This window comes from Contarinia nasturtii, unplaced genomic scaffold (genome assembly GCF_009176525.2).
Source record: "Contarinia nasturtii isolate CC-2019 unplaced genomic scaffold, AAFC_CNas_1.1 Cnas_scaffold_695, whole genome shotgun sequence".
Taxonomy (NCBI): domain Eukaryota; kingdom Metazoa; phylum Arthropoda; class Insecta; order Diptera; family Cecidomyiidae; genus Contarinia; species Contarinia nasturtii.
The window spans coordinates 11,117,549-11,135,440 of NW_022198046.1; the positions used below are offsets into that span (position 1 = coordinate 11,117,549).

The following is a 17,892-nucleotide window of genomic DNA, read 5'->3' on the forward strand; positions in this document are numbered from 1 at the left end:
TCAATTTTATGTTGTTGTTTTGGTTTTCAAGTAAAACAAGATGATCACCACTAGAGAATGCATTTAACGGCATTTCCATTATCGGAAACATATTATATCCTGTGGAGTTTGGAAATAAAAGAACCTAGGGGGAAGACACGATATGATTCATTGTGATTTGAGTTGATTTGAATCGATTCAAAGGTATTGAAGTTAAAAAAACACAATGAGACAATATTCATAAATCTCATTGTATTTTTTAATTTGATTTCTTATATTATTGCATGTGTATTGCATGGAAAAATCGGCAGTCAACTTCACTGCAAAGTATCACACAAATTATAACTTGGTGATTCAAAATGATTTTAAATATTTCCCATTTACGCGCAAAGAGATTTATTTTAGAGATATTTTACTTCAATTTTTTTGTGATGATTCTTCTTATTGGTGTCTCCCCCCGTAGAAAAAAATTTGAAAATTTCAGTACTGTGTAGTATATGTTGTGTGTGTCAGTGTGAAAATTTATATAATAGAAGTATTTTTTGCAGTTTGGTTGCTTTGTGTCTTCGTTGGAGCAAGAGTATACAGTTGCAATGTTTTCAAACAAATTAGATTTCTACTTTGTTTGGGGATTTGTTGAGACAGAGACGAATAGTGAAAGTGAACAGTGTGTGTTGTGCGAGAAAAAGAGAAATGAAATTCACTATCGTTTCAAAGAAGATGTCTAAACATCAAATGAACAATAATTCCGGTGAATGAAACACAAAATTCCAAATAAAACTATAGAAACAATTAATTGTATGCATATCGAGTTCAAAACAGAAACTACAAAGAGAAAGATAGGGCGGGAGTAAGAGAAGGAGAGGGAGAGAGAGAGAATGAGCGAATAGATAATCAAACCGACACTTCGACTCAAAAGGAATTAATTTGGTAAGCATTGAATTGAGAGACAGAGGCAAAGCGAGAGATTCCGACGTTTATTTGCGTTTCCGTGGCCGAGCCAATCGAAATTGATACAATCAAAGCAAACTATTATGTAGAGAGAGAGAGAGAGCAAATTAATGAGTGAGTGAAAGAGAGGAAGAGTCAAATGTTAAAATGACTGTGGTTCTGAAACCACTAATTGTTCTAAATTTAATCAAGTTCATATAGTTCGCTATGTTGCGGTTTTTTGCCTTTTTGTGCGTATGTTTTTAATGTAATTGAATCGCATTGAATACAAAATTGACAAAATAAAAAGTAAAATGCCAAGTATATTCTCGTATATTTTGAATCAAAAATGCGTGAGCATGATTTAAATATTTTTTGAGTTTGAAAATTACCAAAAATGTATGTAAAGGTCTGAGGTGCACCAAACTCATAAATTTGGCAATAAATTTATTGTATTTGGTCTACCATTACTTACAATGGCAAATAATGTCAAAAACTGCATGATGGCGCCATCTCTACGTGCACATGAAAATTAGAACAAAAAGTATGTGTAGAATATTGATTGATTCGAAGTTTGAATATGGAATCATTTGTTGTGACATCTGTCATTCTACGCTCTGAACAAAAACCGATTTATTGTTTGCATCTAGTGAATTTGTGATGGAAAATAAATTAAAATTACTTTGAGGACGTTGCACAACACATGGTTTTGCATTATACAAACATTCTACACATACTTTTTGTTCTAATTTTCAGGTGCACGTAGAGATGGCGCTGGGAACGCGAAGCTCAAAAAAAATATACAGTCTATATAGAAAGCAAGTGACGGTAGTATTTGGTATATTTGATGGTGTATTGCTGGTATTTAGTTGAATTCAAATTTCTGGGGTGACATCTGTTTTTCTTTACCCTTCTTAAGCTTCTTCAATAGCTTATTAATTTAAATATTTTTTCCCTTCTCTATTTGTTTTCATTAAAATCATATTTTAAGTATATCACGGTTTTCTATACATTTTTTTTATTAAAATGTTTGTCATTAGACACATTTCCTAGCTTTCTTTCACATTTTTTTTCTAAATTTCACTAAATGCGTTTGTGTATCTATCTTTCTTTAGAACTTATCGGTGTTTTATACTTAATTAGAATTGACTTTATTCTCATGTGTGTTGTGGGCGATAATCTGTGAATAGACATAAAATGAGAATGAATCATCATCGAAATGAAATCAATCAGCTTATCTATAAAGAGCTTGACGTGAAACAATTATCATTTCCGCTGCCTTTTGTGTCGGTTTGATTGAAAAATTTCAATTTGAAACTGATACAATTTTCACAACACTAAAACAAACGGTCAATTTACATTTTGTTTTGCCAATCAAAATGTACAGGAAATTATTGAATACGTGTGCTTAAACGCTATTAAATCGACATTCAATTTACTGGGAACGGGTTGTGGGTGTGAAGTGAAATGTTGTTATATAGTTTGTATTCAATTTGTGCTTTCAACTTTGGAGAGAGAGAAAGAGTGGGGAGTTTTAATACATTGAAATTCATGTACACAATTATAAATAAAACAAGAAGAGATTTAGAAACAATAGAAGATTAAACAATGTGTTAGACTTAACATTTTATACACATTAATAGGGGGATACAAATTTGTTTTGGCAGGAGTTTTTACTTACACGAATCATCATTTTTTTTTTCTCGTCAAAATATAGACACATTTGAAGTATGCATTAAAAATCGTTCAAAGTAATTCGGGGAAATTCAAAACGAAAGTTTTAAAAAAGAACGAACATCAAACAATAAATTCGTTCACTTCAAATTTGGTTGTTAGACAACAAACAAAAACATCAATTGGATTTTAAACTTAAATCACTTAAAGCTCATGACAGAAAATGTTGTAGAAATTTATGTGTGGCATCATTGTATTTCGTTGCTAGTAGAATTCGCACCGTAGAAAATACGTTGCTTGTACTTTGGGAGATTGTGAATTGTTCGAGTATTGTTTTTAAAATTCTTAGTATGATCGAGATTAAGAGTAACTTTCGGAAAATTCAGCATCCGATTGGCTGGCACGTGTTATAATCGAAAGGCCGCCACCAATGGCACTATCAAAATCAGATGTTGTTGTTGCTTCTGGTTGAATAACAATGAGTGCATCCTTACCTTGGGCCGCGTTTGCTGCAACGGCTTTTAATTGAATTTCGTTCGATGATTGTGCTGCCACATTACCTGAACTGCTTTTGTTTGCTTGTTCACGTTCACGCAAACGTTGTTGCAATATACGAATTTTATCTTCTTTCTGCAAACGAAAAAAAAGAGACATCCACACAAACATATGAGATATACGGAGTAGTCATTGTTTTACATTCATTTGTACGATTTTTTCTTCTTAATCTCTATCCGAATGGGGCAGAATTCACTTACTTGTACTATAAGTCTTTGTAGTTCTTCATTTTCTTTTACTAGTTTTTGATACCGTTCTTCGTCTTCTTTTGAAATTCCAGCATCAGGATTGTACTTGGATTCTGGTTTATCGTGTGGATTCTGGACCACTTCGATAACCTACCACAAAAATTGAATATATATTGTTTTTTTTTTTTTTTTTATTTAATTTGAAGGAGACAATCCTCTAACATGTTAACATAAAGAGTTTCGCTTCATCTAATGGCAAACAAACAAAAAAACAACTGAACACAAACCTTTGGCACGAAAATCAGCAGCATGCTGAGAAAACAACAAAAAATAACAGCCAGCGCCATAAATGCGAACGATGCATCCTGTTGTGAGGCAATTACCTAGCAATATTAGTGGAGAAGTTTGTATTTGAACAGTTGTTAAAATCATTACATTTCAGGACCCAAAACATTCAATAATAATTACCATTGCAACCGGCGCTGTGATAAAACTAAATAAAACCACATTGTATATGCTCATACCCACATAACGGGAGTCCTTAATCTGTTTCACTTTTATTGAGCGTGTTTCATATGCCAAGAACAGACCAAACACCAATATTAAACCCTTATACACGTAAATCACACCTATTTATATACATTTTCCAGTGCCGCAAATAGAAAATAGAAATGAGAATTTTCATTAAGATTTTGTTTTCACCCAGACACATACACATATATACAGCCGCAAAATACATTTGATGCGATTGTAATACATTGTAAGCCGTTAAAACTTTTTCTCACGTACCTAACCAAATCGATTGGTTTCCACTCTCACAATGCTCAAGCTCTGGACTTATTCGAATGTCATCAGTTACCAATAATGGCTTCTCCAGTGGAAACGTTTCAAGTCGTCTCTGAAGTGGATCGGTGAATTGCCACGTTAACAGTATCGCCAAATCAACCGACAGCAATACAGATACCATTGTATAAAGCTTCCAAGGCTCCACTTTGCGCTGAAGTATCAAAATGATCCAGAACGGGAGAAAGAAGAAGAAAAAAAGAATGCAATTTGCCGATGAAAATAAAGAACACACATTTTCGATGACAGCTTCTAGTGAATTTTCATTGAAAGCTCAAGAGGCAACAATTTGTGTTACAAACCTTTGGATCTTGCTTTTGTTTCGTTGTAAATCGATGGACACGCCATACCTTACTAAACATAGCACCGTAGGCTAAAGTAAAACCAGTTGAAAGCATCCACGCTCTCGTTTGACATACCTACATGTATGCAAAAAAAAAAAAAGATGTGTAAAATTTCAATGGCCCAACAGAGAGAAAAGAATCAAGAGACATGAGGTTTTTTTCCCCACACTGTGCTAAACATACCTTTGGATATGTTTCGGAACTAACAAAGCGACCGTCAATTCCAAGCAAAATCACCGATAACAAGCAAATGATTATGCCAAATAACATAATGGTATTACACACGGGATGCGATTGCTGAATCACACTGAAAAAAGGTAGATAACAACATTTCAGTTAGATTTAACAGAAAAATAAAAAGAGAGAAAAAATGCCATCCACACCATCGACAAATAGAATTTACTGCATGTAGTTATGTATATGGCCATTGACACACAGAGAAATAACAGTGTATATGAAAAACTTACCGTCGATGACTGTTGAAAATATTGAACACGATTAAAGCGATGGCAACGAGAATACCGCAACCTGAAATGGTGCTCATGCATACGAACAACGTTAATGATACGGTGCGTAGAACACGTCGAATAATTGTGCGATCCTGCGGTATCTGCAATCATATTGAAATGGAATTTCAATATTCAATTTTATATTAACTCTCTCTCACTCAACACATCAAGTATTCCAATCTGCTATTGATAATAATCAGACTATAAACGTTTTTTTTATATCAAAATGCTTTGCTGTATTTTATAAGCAGGTGTATAATTCGGAAAATGATTTTCAAATTGGAAAATAGGTATGCATTGATTTTGCATAAATTGGATGGAAATGTTCTCTTCGAAATATGATTTGAATTTAGGTATTTGCATTTTATGCAAAGCAGAAACTTGGTATAAATTTTCAAAGTATGCATTAGTTTCAATAATTCAATATAATAATGAAATCGATTGAACAGTACTTATCGTGTGAAGTTGTAAAATGTATATATATTTGTGAAAATGTGCCATTATATTTTGGAGTGATTTGATTACCTTATCATCTTGCCACTCTTCTAATCCCGTCCATGTAAGATTATCGGCTTGAATATCAAAATGTCCAAGGACTCGATATTTTCCATCAATCATCTGTTCGATTTGAGTAATTGCAATACGATCACCCTGAGTGTTGAACGCCACAAGTCCCTGTCGAAGATTATTCCGAAGAAGGAAAGGAAGAAGAAGAAGAAGAGAAAAATATGATAAAACGAGAAAATTCGCAACATACAGTAATCGAATATACACTTTCAAAACATCGTAAAAAGTTATTTATGTATTTTAAAGCTTTTTGGTAATAAATAAATAAAGTACTAAAAGATTGAAAGGGGCTTTGCCGCAAAGTTTTGCGCATTCAAAAATTTTCTTTTCTCTCTCTCTCTCCCACACTCTCTCTTAATCTTTTTCTTGCACATAATTATATGCTTCTTACCGAAACGCCCTTAAACGATGTGGAATTCATGGCTGCATAAATTTCACCAGCTATATCACCGTCAGTGTATGTGAAATCCTTGAGCGAACGTTTCTTATCCTTTCGTGCTAGTCCCTCCATCGTTCGATTAAATGCCAAGGCAACACTCCAAACGGCATCATATGCAAGTGGTGCCTCTTGATAACCAATTGGATAACGTTTATGGCCTATATCATGTCCACGTTCAACTAATACCTTGTCTAATCGTTTGCTATAAGATAACAAAAACAACATTTACCTATTAAATTAATTCTGAAATTGAGAACTATTGAACGATAGATCCTGAAAACGATTCATTTAGCTCTTGTTTCCATATTGAAATGTCAAACTATTGCATACAAATGAATGTCACATTTTAGGTCAACGTTATTTTTGAATGGATTTTCATTTATTCAAGCATCCCCCAAAAAATGGTTTGGCATTCAAAACAATGACGGATTAAGAAATAATTCATTATCAAAATGACTCTACCGAATATAATGAATCAATGCTTTTAATGAGATTTCATTGGCATAAATGCCACAAGAGGTAGAAATGTTTTCTTTTAAATGAACAAAAATCTCACCGAAAATCTCCAGATGACATGCCGGATATGGTTTTTTCGTCAACATTTTGATTCCACATTAACGCTTCAGTGGTTAAATGTCCTTCAGCCGCCATTTTCATCTGTTCGCGTGTACATGTGATATTTTCAGCATCGAGATTAACCTCATACCAATTATCTTCGTACCAACCTATTCGGCATTTATTATTAATGTTGTTTTAGTGCGAAAAAAACATAAATTTTCATTAGTTTGATACATGGTTTCTACAATTTCAACGGTACAGTATTTTATATATAAAGATTGTGCAAGTGATTTCATCGATATAATAATTCAATCTGTTTCACGAATCGTGTGAATGTATTGAAGCGTTAAATTGAAATATCAAAACATTATTATTGTTATTACAACCAAATGTTTCGTGTTCGATCATACTTTTTTTTTTGTTTTCGCTATATCTAACTGACTGTTCTTGCCTGCAGATGGTACAATAGTGCTTTCATTGTTTTTTTCAAATGAATATAACTGTTATGCTTACCGATAAAAAACCAAACATAGCTTCGTTCGCCTGGCCTCGAAAATAATTTCAAATTATAAATTTCACATAAAACGCGTCTAGCGGCAACTACATAAAAAAGGCCCACAATAATTCGTGCATCCTGCCGATGTAAATTTCGAACGGCATCCGTTGGATCTGATAAAAATGATTGTCTGGTAACGATTTCGATGCCAGCATCTTTGCAACGATTTTCGAGATCTTCGACGGTCTGCCAAAAATCGAGAAAAATCCATTATTCGATATGCAAGTGAAAGAGAATTTTGTTTTTTTTTTTTGCAAAAGAAAATGAGCAACAGGAAAAAAACAACAACTCTTGTGCATAATAATGAGGTCGACGAAAGTTTTCATTTCAACGGAAATAAGAAGTTTTGCTTCCAAGTAGGAGAAGTTTTGCTTCCATTACGACAGCAAGCGAGATTTATATAGAGATAATTTCCTTACCGATATAAAAACTTCTTCAGCCTGTTGAAGGATTGCAACCCGTGACCAGCCGAATTTTTTCATTATTTTTATGCGCGTAGGATTATGCACAGTTGCTGATGGGTGTGTACGAAACAACGTTGGAAAACGACTACGATCCGATAGTGCTGGGCTTGATGCACCGTAGCATAGCTGCAATATATAGAGAAAAAAGAGAAAGAAAAACACATACACACACGCAAGTGTATACAAATAGAAAACAAAATTAATCACATACACTCACAACCTATCATTATCATTTGAAATCATTTGTAGAGTAGATGGAAACTATCAAACTTGGCAAAATCAATTATGAACTTGCTTCATATCGAAAGGTTTGATGTTCGAATGAACATTCTGCATCGATATACGGTATTGGAAATTGGGTTTGAATTGATATCGATATATATTGCATGTTTGTGAAAATTTACAATGCAATTGAGATTTCTCGATTCAGTCTCATTTCCGAATCATTTATGCATCAATAATGTGTTGTAATCATTGTAAATCGATGAACATTCATGAATCATACACACGTGTATGTGTGTGTGTGTGATCTGTTTATATGCATATCTCTATCTATCTGAATTTGCCGATGAATATGATGTATGACATTCGTGAAACGAGTTTAATCTATTTATGCTCAATGTTCACTCTTTATTGCCAATTGATTCCTGCTGAAGCATCAAATAACTTAATTTATTTTCAAGCATAAAGCATTTTAGATTTTAACATCGTTCGATGGCTTTTTCCACTTTGTTATTCTCCATTCATCTTCAAAAGACACATCATCGTCATCATCATCAGCATCCGAGAAGTGTGCGTGCGCGCTTGCTAATACTTTTGCTCAAAAATAGTTTTACTCCGTTTATTCCGACGTGAGTGTGACAGAAGGTGCCACATATGTACATATGACATTTTCATATCAAAGTCACTGTTAGCTGCATATATTTCAAAAACTGAAACTTACCACGATGAGATTCCACATTTTTGCTGCTTCAGCGACAGTAGTGCAAACGGTGCTACATCCAGCTAGAAGCATCAACTTTTGTGGTTTATTGTAGAGAAGATTATACATTACGCTAGCACCGAGTCCCGGTTCACACTGCAAAGAAGACAAAAACGAAAACAGGCACAAAAAAGTTAGTAAATTGCAAACAACGTGTCGCTTATACATGCTTCAAAATTTGACAACAACAACACCAACAACAATATTACCAACGATAGCAGCTCACAAGAAAAAAAAAAACATGTGAACAATTTTCGACAAAACACAAAAACTTGAAGAACTGTTGAAGTTATGAAAGTGCAGAAAAATTCATTATCTCTTTTATTTGGTTGCTTTTATGTAATAGAATTTGGCGAAAAGTGACTTTCGATGGAATGGGAGGGTGGGCGTTAGAATGTTTTGAATGCCGATGATAAAAAGATTTTCTTTGCATTTTGCCATGAACTTTTTTATTCGTTGGTTCGCCACCACTCTCCCGAGAAAATCATACGCAATCGAGTGAAAACATCATCACGCACATAATACGAACGTGAATAATGCAAAATTGTCATAATAGCAATGTCGACGACAACCATCAACACCTGAGAAAGTCCGTGTATTGAATTTATTCTCTCACTCTTGTCGTCTGTCTGTCAATAGATTTCTGTCATCTTTTTTTCTTACCTTGATTCAACGCGAATATTTTATTTTATCCATCAAATGCTTCTGTATGTTTGCCAGATAAATACAAAGAGAAAAAGTTTCGCTCATTCAAAAGAAATTCGTTTTGTTATCTGCTCTTTTCAAACAACTTTATCGAGTTTTGAATTTTCCACAATTACTTGAATCAAAACCACAAAGGAATGAGCGAAAAAAACATGGAGAGCGCTTTTGAAATGCGAAAATTCATTTTATTTTTCTATTCTTTTGGAAACAACGCACGCACACATACACTTACAGTGTCACATGTACACACAAGTACACAAAAAAGACCTTTGAAAATAAATCTTGCATTCCACTTCACAATAAATGGCTAAATGGTTTAGTCTGATGGAATTTATCGGCAAACAAAAAAAAAAAAACGGCATCCACCCAACGAATTTATTACGCTCACCTCAACAAGATTATTGCATAATGGAACTTTAAATTTTTGATCGCATAATAAAGCTCATCACGGAACAAATTGTAAAAATGTATGGAATCTTGTATGCGCATAGTACAAGTGCTAATACAGACATGTTAGGTCAAAGCCAATCCATCGACCACTAATTCCTTATTCAAACGAAGTCACTCAACCTTGTGTGCATTCATCACCATTTGAGAGTAAAACAACACACAAGTGAATGTGAAACCGATAAAGACTTTAGTGCATCGAAAAACTTTATCTAGACAAAATAACAGTTGCTAATCTCCATAGTTTCTCATACATTGTTTTCGTTTATTCGTTGATAATTTAACTGAATGTGATAGAGAAAGGGTAGAAGAAGAGATAATTGAAGAGAGTGTACACAGGAAAAAAGATAGTTTTAACACACAAATTCATGTCATTTTGTATTGTTGAAAAGTCTCATTTTATCCGCCCAACCGCCTCCAAAAAAACAGCTGCATTGGTTGTGCAATTTTTGACAATATTCAAACGACATTGGGAACATTTAACAATGCACCGAATTTTCTGGCTCGACGATTCCAATACGCTCATACGTTTAAATAGGATTGAATAGAATATCATGACAATCGGAAATAGAACTTAGTCCGGGCGACAAGTGCAATGGCTGATTATGGAAAATAATACACAACCAAGAGATGGAGTGAAAAATACATACACAAACGCGCTCGGTCGTTCGTTCATTCGCCTACACTGCACATCGTATTAAAATGAATAGCCTTACTGATTATAATCGCTGACTGAATGGAATAATGTATTTTAAAATGGGCACCATTTTTTCGCGCTGAATATATATATATAAAAATATGTAATGATAAATAATTGATCATAAATAATTCATAAATTGTGGCGACGCTTTGTAGACTGACCCAAATGAATTGCTCTGTTAAATCGATCGAAAAGATATATAAATTCAAGCACACACACCCGATCATTTCGTGTCATAGCAATTCAGTGTTCCAAGAGAACGAATATATCCACACAATATCATTTGTTCGGTGTTTTAATTTGAGCACTTTGATGGTGGCTTTTAAAATTTCCAACCATATACACATTATTGTCTTCTTCTTCCTCGCAAAGTTAAAACGCAAAATTAGTCGACAATATTCGACTCGAATAACCAAGGCAAAAAAGAGCAAAAAAAGAGAGCGGCAAATAAATCGAGAAAAAAACGCATTAAATTATAAAAACTAAATCATTTTGTCAAAAAAATGCCAAGTATATCATTTTCATAGGAGCAGGCGTGCAAAAGGGGCCGCTGCCATTCTGAAATGGAATTCAAATCAAAAAGTCAACATTTGATTGGTATATTGAGGCTATTCGTGCAAAATGCCGAACTGTTTGCTATCCAAGTTTGGAAATCAATAACGTTCTCCATATTCATTTTGAATTTTTGATTTGAAAATCGACGAGTTTCTCGTTTCACAATTTCAAACTGAAACCGATAAATGCCAAACCGCACACACATGCAATTCTTCGAAAAGAATTTCGTTATTTGTGGACTTTATGCAACTTTGTGTACATTTTTGATCGATTTTCTTAGTAGCACAATTTTCCAATTGGCAAGCCAGAGGAAATAGAAGAAACAAAAAAATAAAGGAAGAGAAACAAATAGAAAAATAAGTGAATAGCCTGTCGATATATTCACAACATTTCAACGAGGAATTATGTGACGAATTTCAAGTTGAAAACTGCAGAGAAACAAAACAAACTTTCCTAATTTTCTCGCATATACATTTAATATATGTGACGCCATTGCTTCGCTTATATTTTCGCTTGGGATTATTCTGAGTCTAGCAATTACGGTAATACTCAATTTGAGTAGTGTGCATTATGGCTTTTTTGTGTGTGTGTGTTGTTGAAACAAAAGCCTCAATGTTCCATTACGTTAATACAAAGTAATTTATTTGAATTTATATTCGTTAAGAGCTGGATTTATTCATCAGATTACTGACCTGTCTCAATAATTAAGCTATTTAACTTTCGTTGCAGTTGAAATCTGAAGTTTGTTCGATTACAAAACAACGAACATGTAATCAGCACAACAGTATCAAGGTAATACAAAGTTTTCGTACGACCATTTTTCATGGAAGACAATAGAGAGATAGAGGAAATATAGAGAGGAAAAAACCATGTCCGAATGAACAACAATGAAAATCATCCCGATTAAATTATTCGCAGATTTCATGTGCACCAAAAGGAAAAAAAAAACAGACAGAACAGTCATACATGCATTGAACAGAAGATGAAAAAATACGAACAAACAGCTCTTCGTCATCCTATTGTGCAGCAGAAACCATTATGTTTTTTTCATGCATTCTCTAGTTCAGGCTAAAACATATATTCCATTTTTTTGTGCTTAAAGAATTTCAATTAAAATTTGAGTTTTTTTTTGGATGGCTAATGGAAAAAAGTACACGTCTAAAAACATTAGCTTTGTAATAAAGTACGAAAAACTTTCACGTATGTATTTCACATTCACAACAGATTTGACTAAGTTTAACCTCCGTATAGTATAAATTTTTCGTGCATGTGGCAGCGCGTATAAATAATTGTGAAATGTGGACAGTACCAAGTATTTTGTTTTTGTTGTTATTGTTGCCCTCCAAATAATTTATGGAAGTTCGGTGCAGCGCTTTACAAAGTTTAATCAGTTCCACTTGTTCTTCTCTTTCTCAATTTGTTTTTTTGTTCAGCATTTTCACTCTTTCTCTTACTCTCTTAACATCCGAAAAGTTACATTGAGAGAAAGAGTGCGATAGAGAAAGAGAATGCCATGCAGTTAAGTAAGCTCAAGCTACAATGTTACGATGGGTTTCGAGCACACAATCTGCATTTTGAGTTTTTGAGTGCTGAGAACGAGCACCAAATTCAATATTTAAAATATCGCCCTGTTGAAAAATGTAAATAGACAAGTACTTTTATACTTTTGCAGAGCTTTACTGTGTTCTTTCTGTGTACTCACACAGTATATATTGTAGATATGTTCATATATTCATTTGGGCATGTGTGTGTGTGTTTGTATACTGAAAATGTATGAGGGATCATGAAAAATTAATGGCAAACTATTATAATTAGAAAATATATATATTGGGTGACATTTTCATGGTTAGGTTGTAGAGTTTTGCGCGCAAATATGAATTTCGAATGCACAATGTGACACAATAATGGGTATTGCGAAATATATCGAAAAATAGTATAGAGCAAACGAACAATGTTAATCACTTTTGATGCACGCATCTTTTGGGAACAAAAGTTTTTCGTTATTCGTTTTACACAAATGAATTTGGTGCCCAATAAGGATTGCTATATGTGTCTCTTTGTGTGAAAACTCTATCCACAGAGTATAAACAATATAAAATAAGAATTTTGTATGAAAAAAAATTCGAAAATTTTATTGTATACCATTTTTCTCTTCTTTTTTCCACTGCGAACCGTTTTCAAAACTTTTCCTTTCTGCTTTTAATAAATGAGTTTAATTCGCAGCGTGTGAATTCTCGTACGAGATCATAAATAGGTTCATTTGCAACGACATTGGATTTTCTGCAGTAAATCCGAAAAATGAGTGGATTTGAAAACGGCAAGAATCATAGTGATCTGGAGAAAATGAGCGGTTAGAGCAAACGAATGACTGAAAGATAGATAGATAGATAGATAGATAGAGAGAGAGAGAGAGAGAGAGAGAGAGAGAGAGAGAGGGAAAGATGAAAGGAAGAAGAGAAAAAACACACGTTGGGTGTCAAAACGTGCACTTGTCGCTCGGTATATGTTGGTCTGTATGATGCAATGGTTGGAAATTCTTTCAGTGTGCCGCTGTTGATTCGATCGAACAGAAGTGTACTTATCTAAGTGTATGAACGGTTGAGTATACAAAACGATGATGTGTGCTATAATCCTTTGCCATGTGAGCAATTTTTCGTCAGTTGTTTACGCTGTAAACCACATATACGTGCAAACAAATGGAACCAAGCACCATTTTTTTTTTCACTATTTTATCCCACTTACTTACAAAGTATGCTTGCTACATACAAACATGCAGACATACAAACAAGCACATGTTCACCTATCACCTCTCTAGAGCATCGCAATCGACTGCTATTGAATATGGCAGCTTAAATTTGTTATTTACCACGACCAAATAATTTGATGTCGATTGCGATATAGTTTTTTACATTGCGCACGTAACGCAATTACGGTTCAACTACATGTGCAATGAATTGAATTGTGAATGTGTGTGTAGAAGGAAATTTCATATTTTGTGCAAATGGAACTAAACATTTTCAAATGCACATGGCACGAGGCTTGTAACTTCATCTATCGCCATTCATTTCATATGCAAAATGGTTTTGGAATTTGCTCGACGAACGACAAGATGTGAAATTAAAGTATTCATGCACATGCACCAAGCAAATTGGAATCTTGAAAAACCTTTTAAAGCCAAGAAGGAAGTCGTGAGATAATGGCCGTAACATAAATAAAATATGATGTACACTCATAATACAACATCCCCCACATATAATACCACATACATTTAACGTACAAGCTGCCGAGCTACCACGATATGGGTCTCCGGTCTCGCCGCCGCTCGACACAAAATGATATGGCGTGCATCGAAAAGATATTGTGAATACATATTGCATATTGTGTTAGTCATTTCAAAATTGCTCCAAGACAAAGCTGCACACAATATTCATTCTGATTGTTTTGGACGTTTGATAGCAGAGAACGAAGCAGAGAGAGAAGAATAGAATAGAATAGAGCCAAATAGCAAATATACAGCATCATATCATCTCAGGCTCATTGTTTACTCTACACTTGCTCTTCTCTCTCTCTCTCTCTCTCTCTCTCTCTCTTTCTATTCTTCTCTCTTCGCTTCCAAGTGTATCCCATTATTAATTTTAAATGAGCAAAACGAATACAAATTAAATACTTTTTGCATATTGAGTGTGTGTGCAATTGTATATGTGTGCGATTAAGATGGTAAAGCGAGAGAAAATGCGCCCAACGTTTTGAAGTGTTCAAAATATTGAACTGACAGCGAACAATTTGCACAATTGTTATGGTCGTGAGCGTAATATTTTAGCCGAGATAATCCAATGTGTTTCAGCCAATTTCACCGTCCATCTGAAACTGAATGAATGATTCAGCACGAATATATTTATAAAATATAACAACACAAATGGTTGGCTTATTCATGACGTATACTCTCAAGATAATAGTCTTTGAGAAGCATACATTTTTGAACGAAAATAAGAAATTCTTTGCCATAGAAGTTCAAACGGTAAACCTTATTCGATAAGAAATCTACAATAACAAAACTGAAGGAAAGCATCGAATATAAACGAACAAACGAAGAAAAAATCTATATATTCGATGTGCTTATCAAAACTTCTCTTTGGGGAGGCAAGAAAGTTCATCCGCTCATGAATAATTTCCCATCAAGAACAATTCGAGTTCAGGTTTGGTCCATTTTTTTCTCAGTTGAGCTTTGTAAATTGCAATCGAAACCATGATAACGAGCGATTGTGATCAAAAGGGCTTTATGTTAACAACACGACCATGATACTACTACGCAAACAAAATACTCTAAACAAAAAAAATAAACTGTGTGTAAGTTATTGAAAGGTAATTTCCTTTCTTCAAACGGAATTGACGGCAATCACTCTTTGCTTGCCAATGCAAACACACGCACTAACCAATCCTTTTGGTACCCTTGTTATATGGCAAATAAATAAAGTGAATGAAAAGAAAAAATCCAGCAAAAGACGGATTTCATCACACATTTGATCTGATTGGAAAAATGACACCATATCGTATCATTTCGGTGCCTTGGTTCTCGTTGGCTCCGTTGCCATTCACTTGGAATGACAATCAATTCTAAGAAAGCGATCACATTAAATACTCTTTAATATTGTAATTTATGCTACGATAAATTGTCGTGTACCCCTGATTTTTACGTTTCGATAGCAAAAACGACTCGTTTCACGATACCAAATCATCCATTCGAAACATTTTGTGCCAAAATGAAATTATTTCCCTCATCCAAATTCAAACAAAACGGTTTTTTAGCATTTACTTACTTATGCAGACAACTTTTTGGCGACACTTTTCTATCTATAGCTACGCCGATTGCCTCAACATTCGTGATTGTCACCGGTTTTTTTTTATCGAATCCGAATAAAATGTTTCAGAATCACATTATATGTTCATTGAAATCACCTGGCAAAAATCACAAATGATTTCCATGACATAATCATAAGACAACTTGAAATGCGTTCAGTGCTTCAATAAAAATATGAAATATGCATGTATAACAGATGAATTACGAATAAAAATAAAATGCCGAAAGACACGCATATGTGATATACACAAAAACTCAATTCAACAATTCCGACGGTATTTGCCGTTTTTTTACCAACACCGCCGTCGACATTGCCATCATCAATGGAATGCACTGCTTTTTTTACACGTATATGTGCTTAAAACACGAAATGTTACATGCTCAATTCCGAACAGATTTACATTTCCATACACTTGAATCTGTTGCGTTGATATTAGATTTTTTGCATTTATTTGGTGTGTGTGTGTGTGTGTGTGTGTCGTCGTTGCCGCCATTCAAATCATGATACTTGCTTGACACAAATATTTTAGTTTGAAAGGAAAAATATGCACGATTTTATGTCATTTCGAATAAATTAGGAATTTGGAACAGTATAATTTAAACCGTTCAGCTCAATTTTGTCTTTTCGACTGTGTATACTTTTTTCATGCGCATGCGAAAAATTACCATTCAAATTATTATTTTATACCAGACAGAAAAAAAATTTGATTGTTGTTATTGTTGTTTGGCGAAGGTACGAGTACTGAAAACAGGGTTCTTTATTTTCGATGATGATGATGATAATGATAACGTTGAAAGAAATCATTGATGTGTTAAACAAGTGAAAAGATAAATAAAAATGAGGTTTTTCGTAACAAAAGGCACCAGTGTTAAATCGATTCATTTTAGCGAAAATAAACTTCAAGGCTGTTCGTTAACCAATTTCAAATTTCAACTTCGTTTCCACTGTCATTGTCTTGTGCGTTCGCCGAATGAAAACTTACTGCCGACAAAATATACCGGACTGAAAATGAGTATGAATTCTCATTACCACAAACAATTATAAAAGAGATCTGCAAATTATTCGCATTAAATGTACTTTTAATTATGATTTCAGCTATCTCTCACTCTCACATCAATTGCGTATCCGTTCAATGGTTGTTTTCAATATAGAGAGTAAGAAAGTGAATGAGAATGAGAATGGTTTTAATTTACCGAATTGGTACTGTGTATAAAGTTTTTCCATCCATTTTCGGTTTCATTTTAAAGTGAAGCGTAAAATGCTTTTGTTTAAGCACTTCAAAACCTTCTTTTCCATGGGTCATTGATTCTTTAAAATATATAAATTTCAAAGAATGCGCATAATTCATTTGACACTTGATATTTTGCTAAAAGAGATCAGAAATTAAATTATATTTTACATTCAAACTCCACAATTGAATTTAAGAATAGAGCACTTAATGACAACACTTGGAAAATGTTTCTTTATTCGTGTGGAAAAGTATATAAAAGATATCATAAACAGAATTACGTCATCACAACTCAAGTGTCATCTGGATAGTTAACTCTTGGAAATGATGGTTGTTTTTAACTAAATTTCCATTCGAAGTATTTTACGTCCTCTTTATTACATAGAAGTAGTTTCATTGCTCAAACCACACTCATGCAAACAAACTATGGCTCAACATGATGTGGTCTTGCGAACCTTAAATATCTTATCCTATGGGCGTAGCCAGAAATTTTGGTGACTCTGTACTTTTAGTATGTTTGTCAGTTTTAAACCATTTTTTTTCGTGAAATTTTTTGAAAACTAGTTTTGTTTTCGCGACAAGACAATTTTCTTTTATTCAATACCTTTGGATTAGCTACTCAAATGAAAACTTCAATTTATTCAAATATATTGGTTTTTTTTTTATATACTATAGTTTAAAACTGAATATAAAGTATTGCACATTTGTATGGCTTACAGTCAATGGAATCAAATATGTAAGTTAATTACAATACTGGTACAATTGAATATGTATTTTTTTTGTTATTGCCTATTAAAATGGTTTATTATA

The 17,892-nt window shown here is 33.7% G+C and overlaps 1 protein-coding gene across 2 annotated transcripts in view; it reads right to left on the reverse strand.

Annotated features, from left to right (window-relative positions):
- Positions 1 to 1,740: 1,740 nt before the first annotated feature.
- LOC116340518 (gamma-aminobutyric acid type B receptor subunit 1) overlaps positions 1,741 to 17,892 on the reverse strand; it is a 67,007-nt gene continuing 50,855 nt past the window's right edge. Inside the window, exons 4-18 of one of the 2 annotated variants that reach the window (XM_031767065.1) lie at positions 8,550 to 8,684; positions 7,562 to 7,732; positions 7,100 to 7,328; positions 6,585 to 6,753; positions 5,981 to 6,230; positions 5,548 to 5,697; positions 4,981 to 5,123; positions 4,697 to 4,820; positions 4,472 to 4,588; positions 4,116 to 4,323; positions 3,795 to 3,955; positions 3,614 to 3,709; positions 3,339 to 3,476; positions 3,078 to 3,213; positions 1,741 to 2,089 (exon numbers count right to left, since the gene is read on the reverse strand). In XM_031767065.1, coding sequence (XP_031622925.1) covers positions 2,067 to 2,089; positions 3,078 to 3,213; positions 3,339 to 3,476; positions 3,614 to 3,709; positions 3,795 to 3,955; positions 4,116 to 4,323; positions 4,472 to 4,588; positions 4,697 to 4,820; positions 4,981 to 5,123; positions 5,548 to 5,697; positions 5,981 to 6,230; positions 6,585 to 6,753; positions 7,100 to 7,328; positions 7,562 to 7,732; positions 8,550 to 8,684 — 2,250 coding nt within the window. In that variant the 3' untranslated portion in view covers positions 1,741 to 2,066. Of the gene's footprint in view, positions 3,214 to 3,338; positions 3,477 to 3,613; positions 3,710 to 3,794; positions 3,956 to 4,115; positions 4,324 to 4,471; positions 4,589 to 4,696; positions 4,821 to 4,980; positions 5,124 to 5,547; positions 5,698 to 5,980; positions 6,231 to 6,584; positions 6,754 to 7,099; positions 7,329 to 7,561; positions 7,733 to 8,549; positions 8,685 to 17,892 lie in introns of both variants that reach the window. The other variant, XM_031767064.1, reaches the window with a different exon arrangement.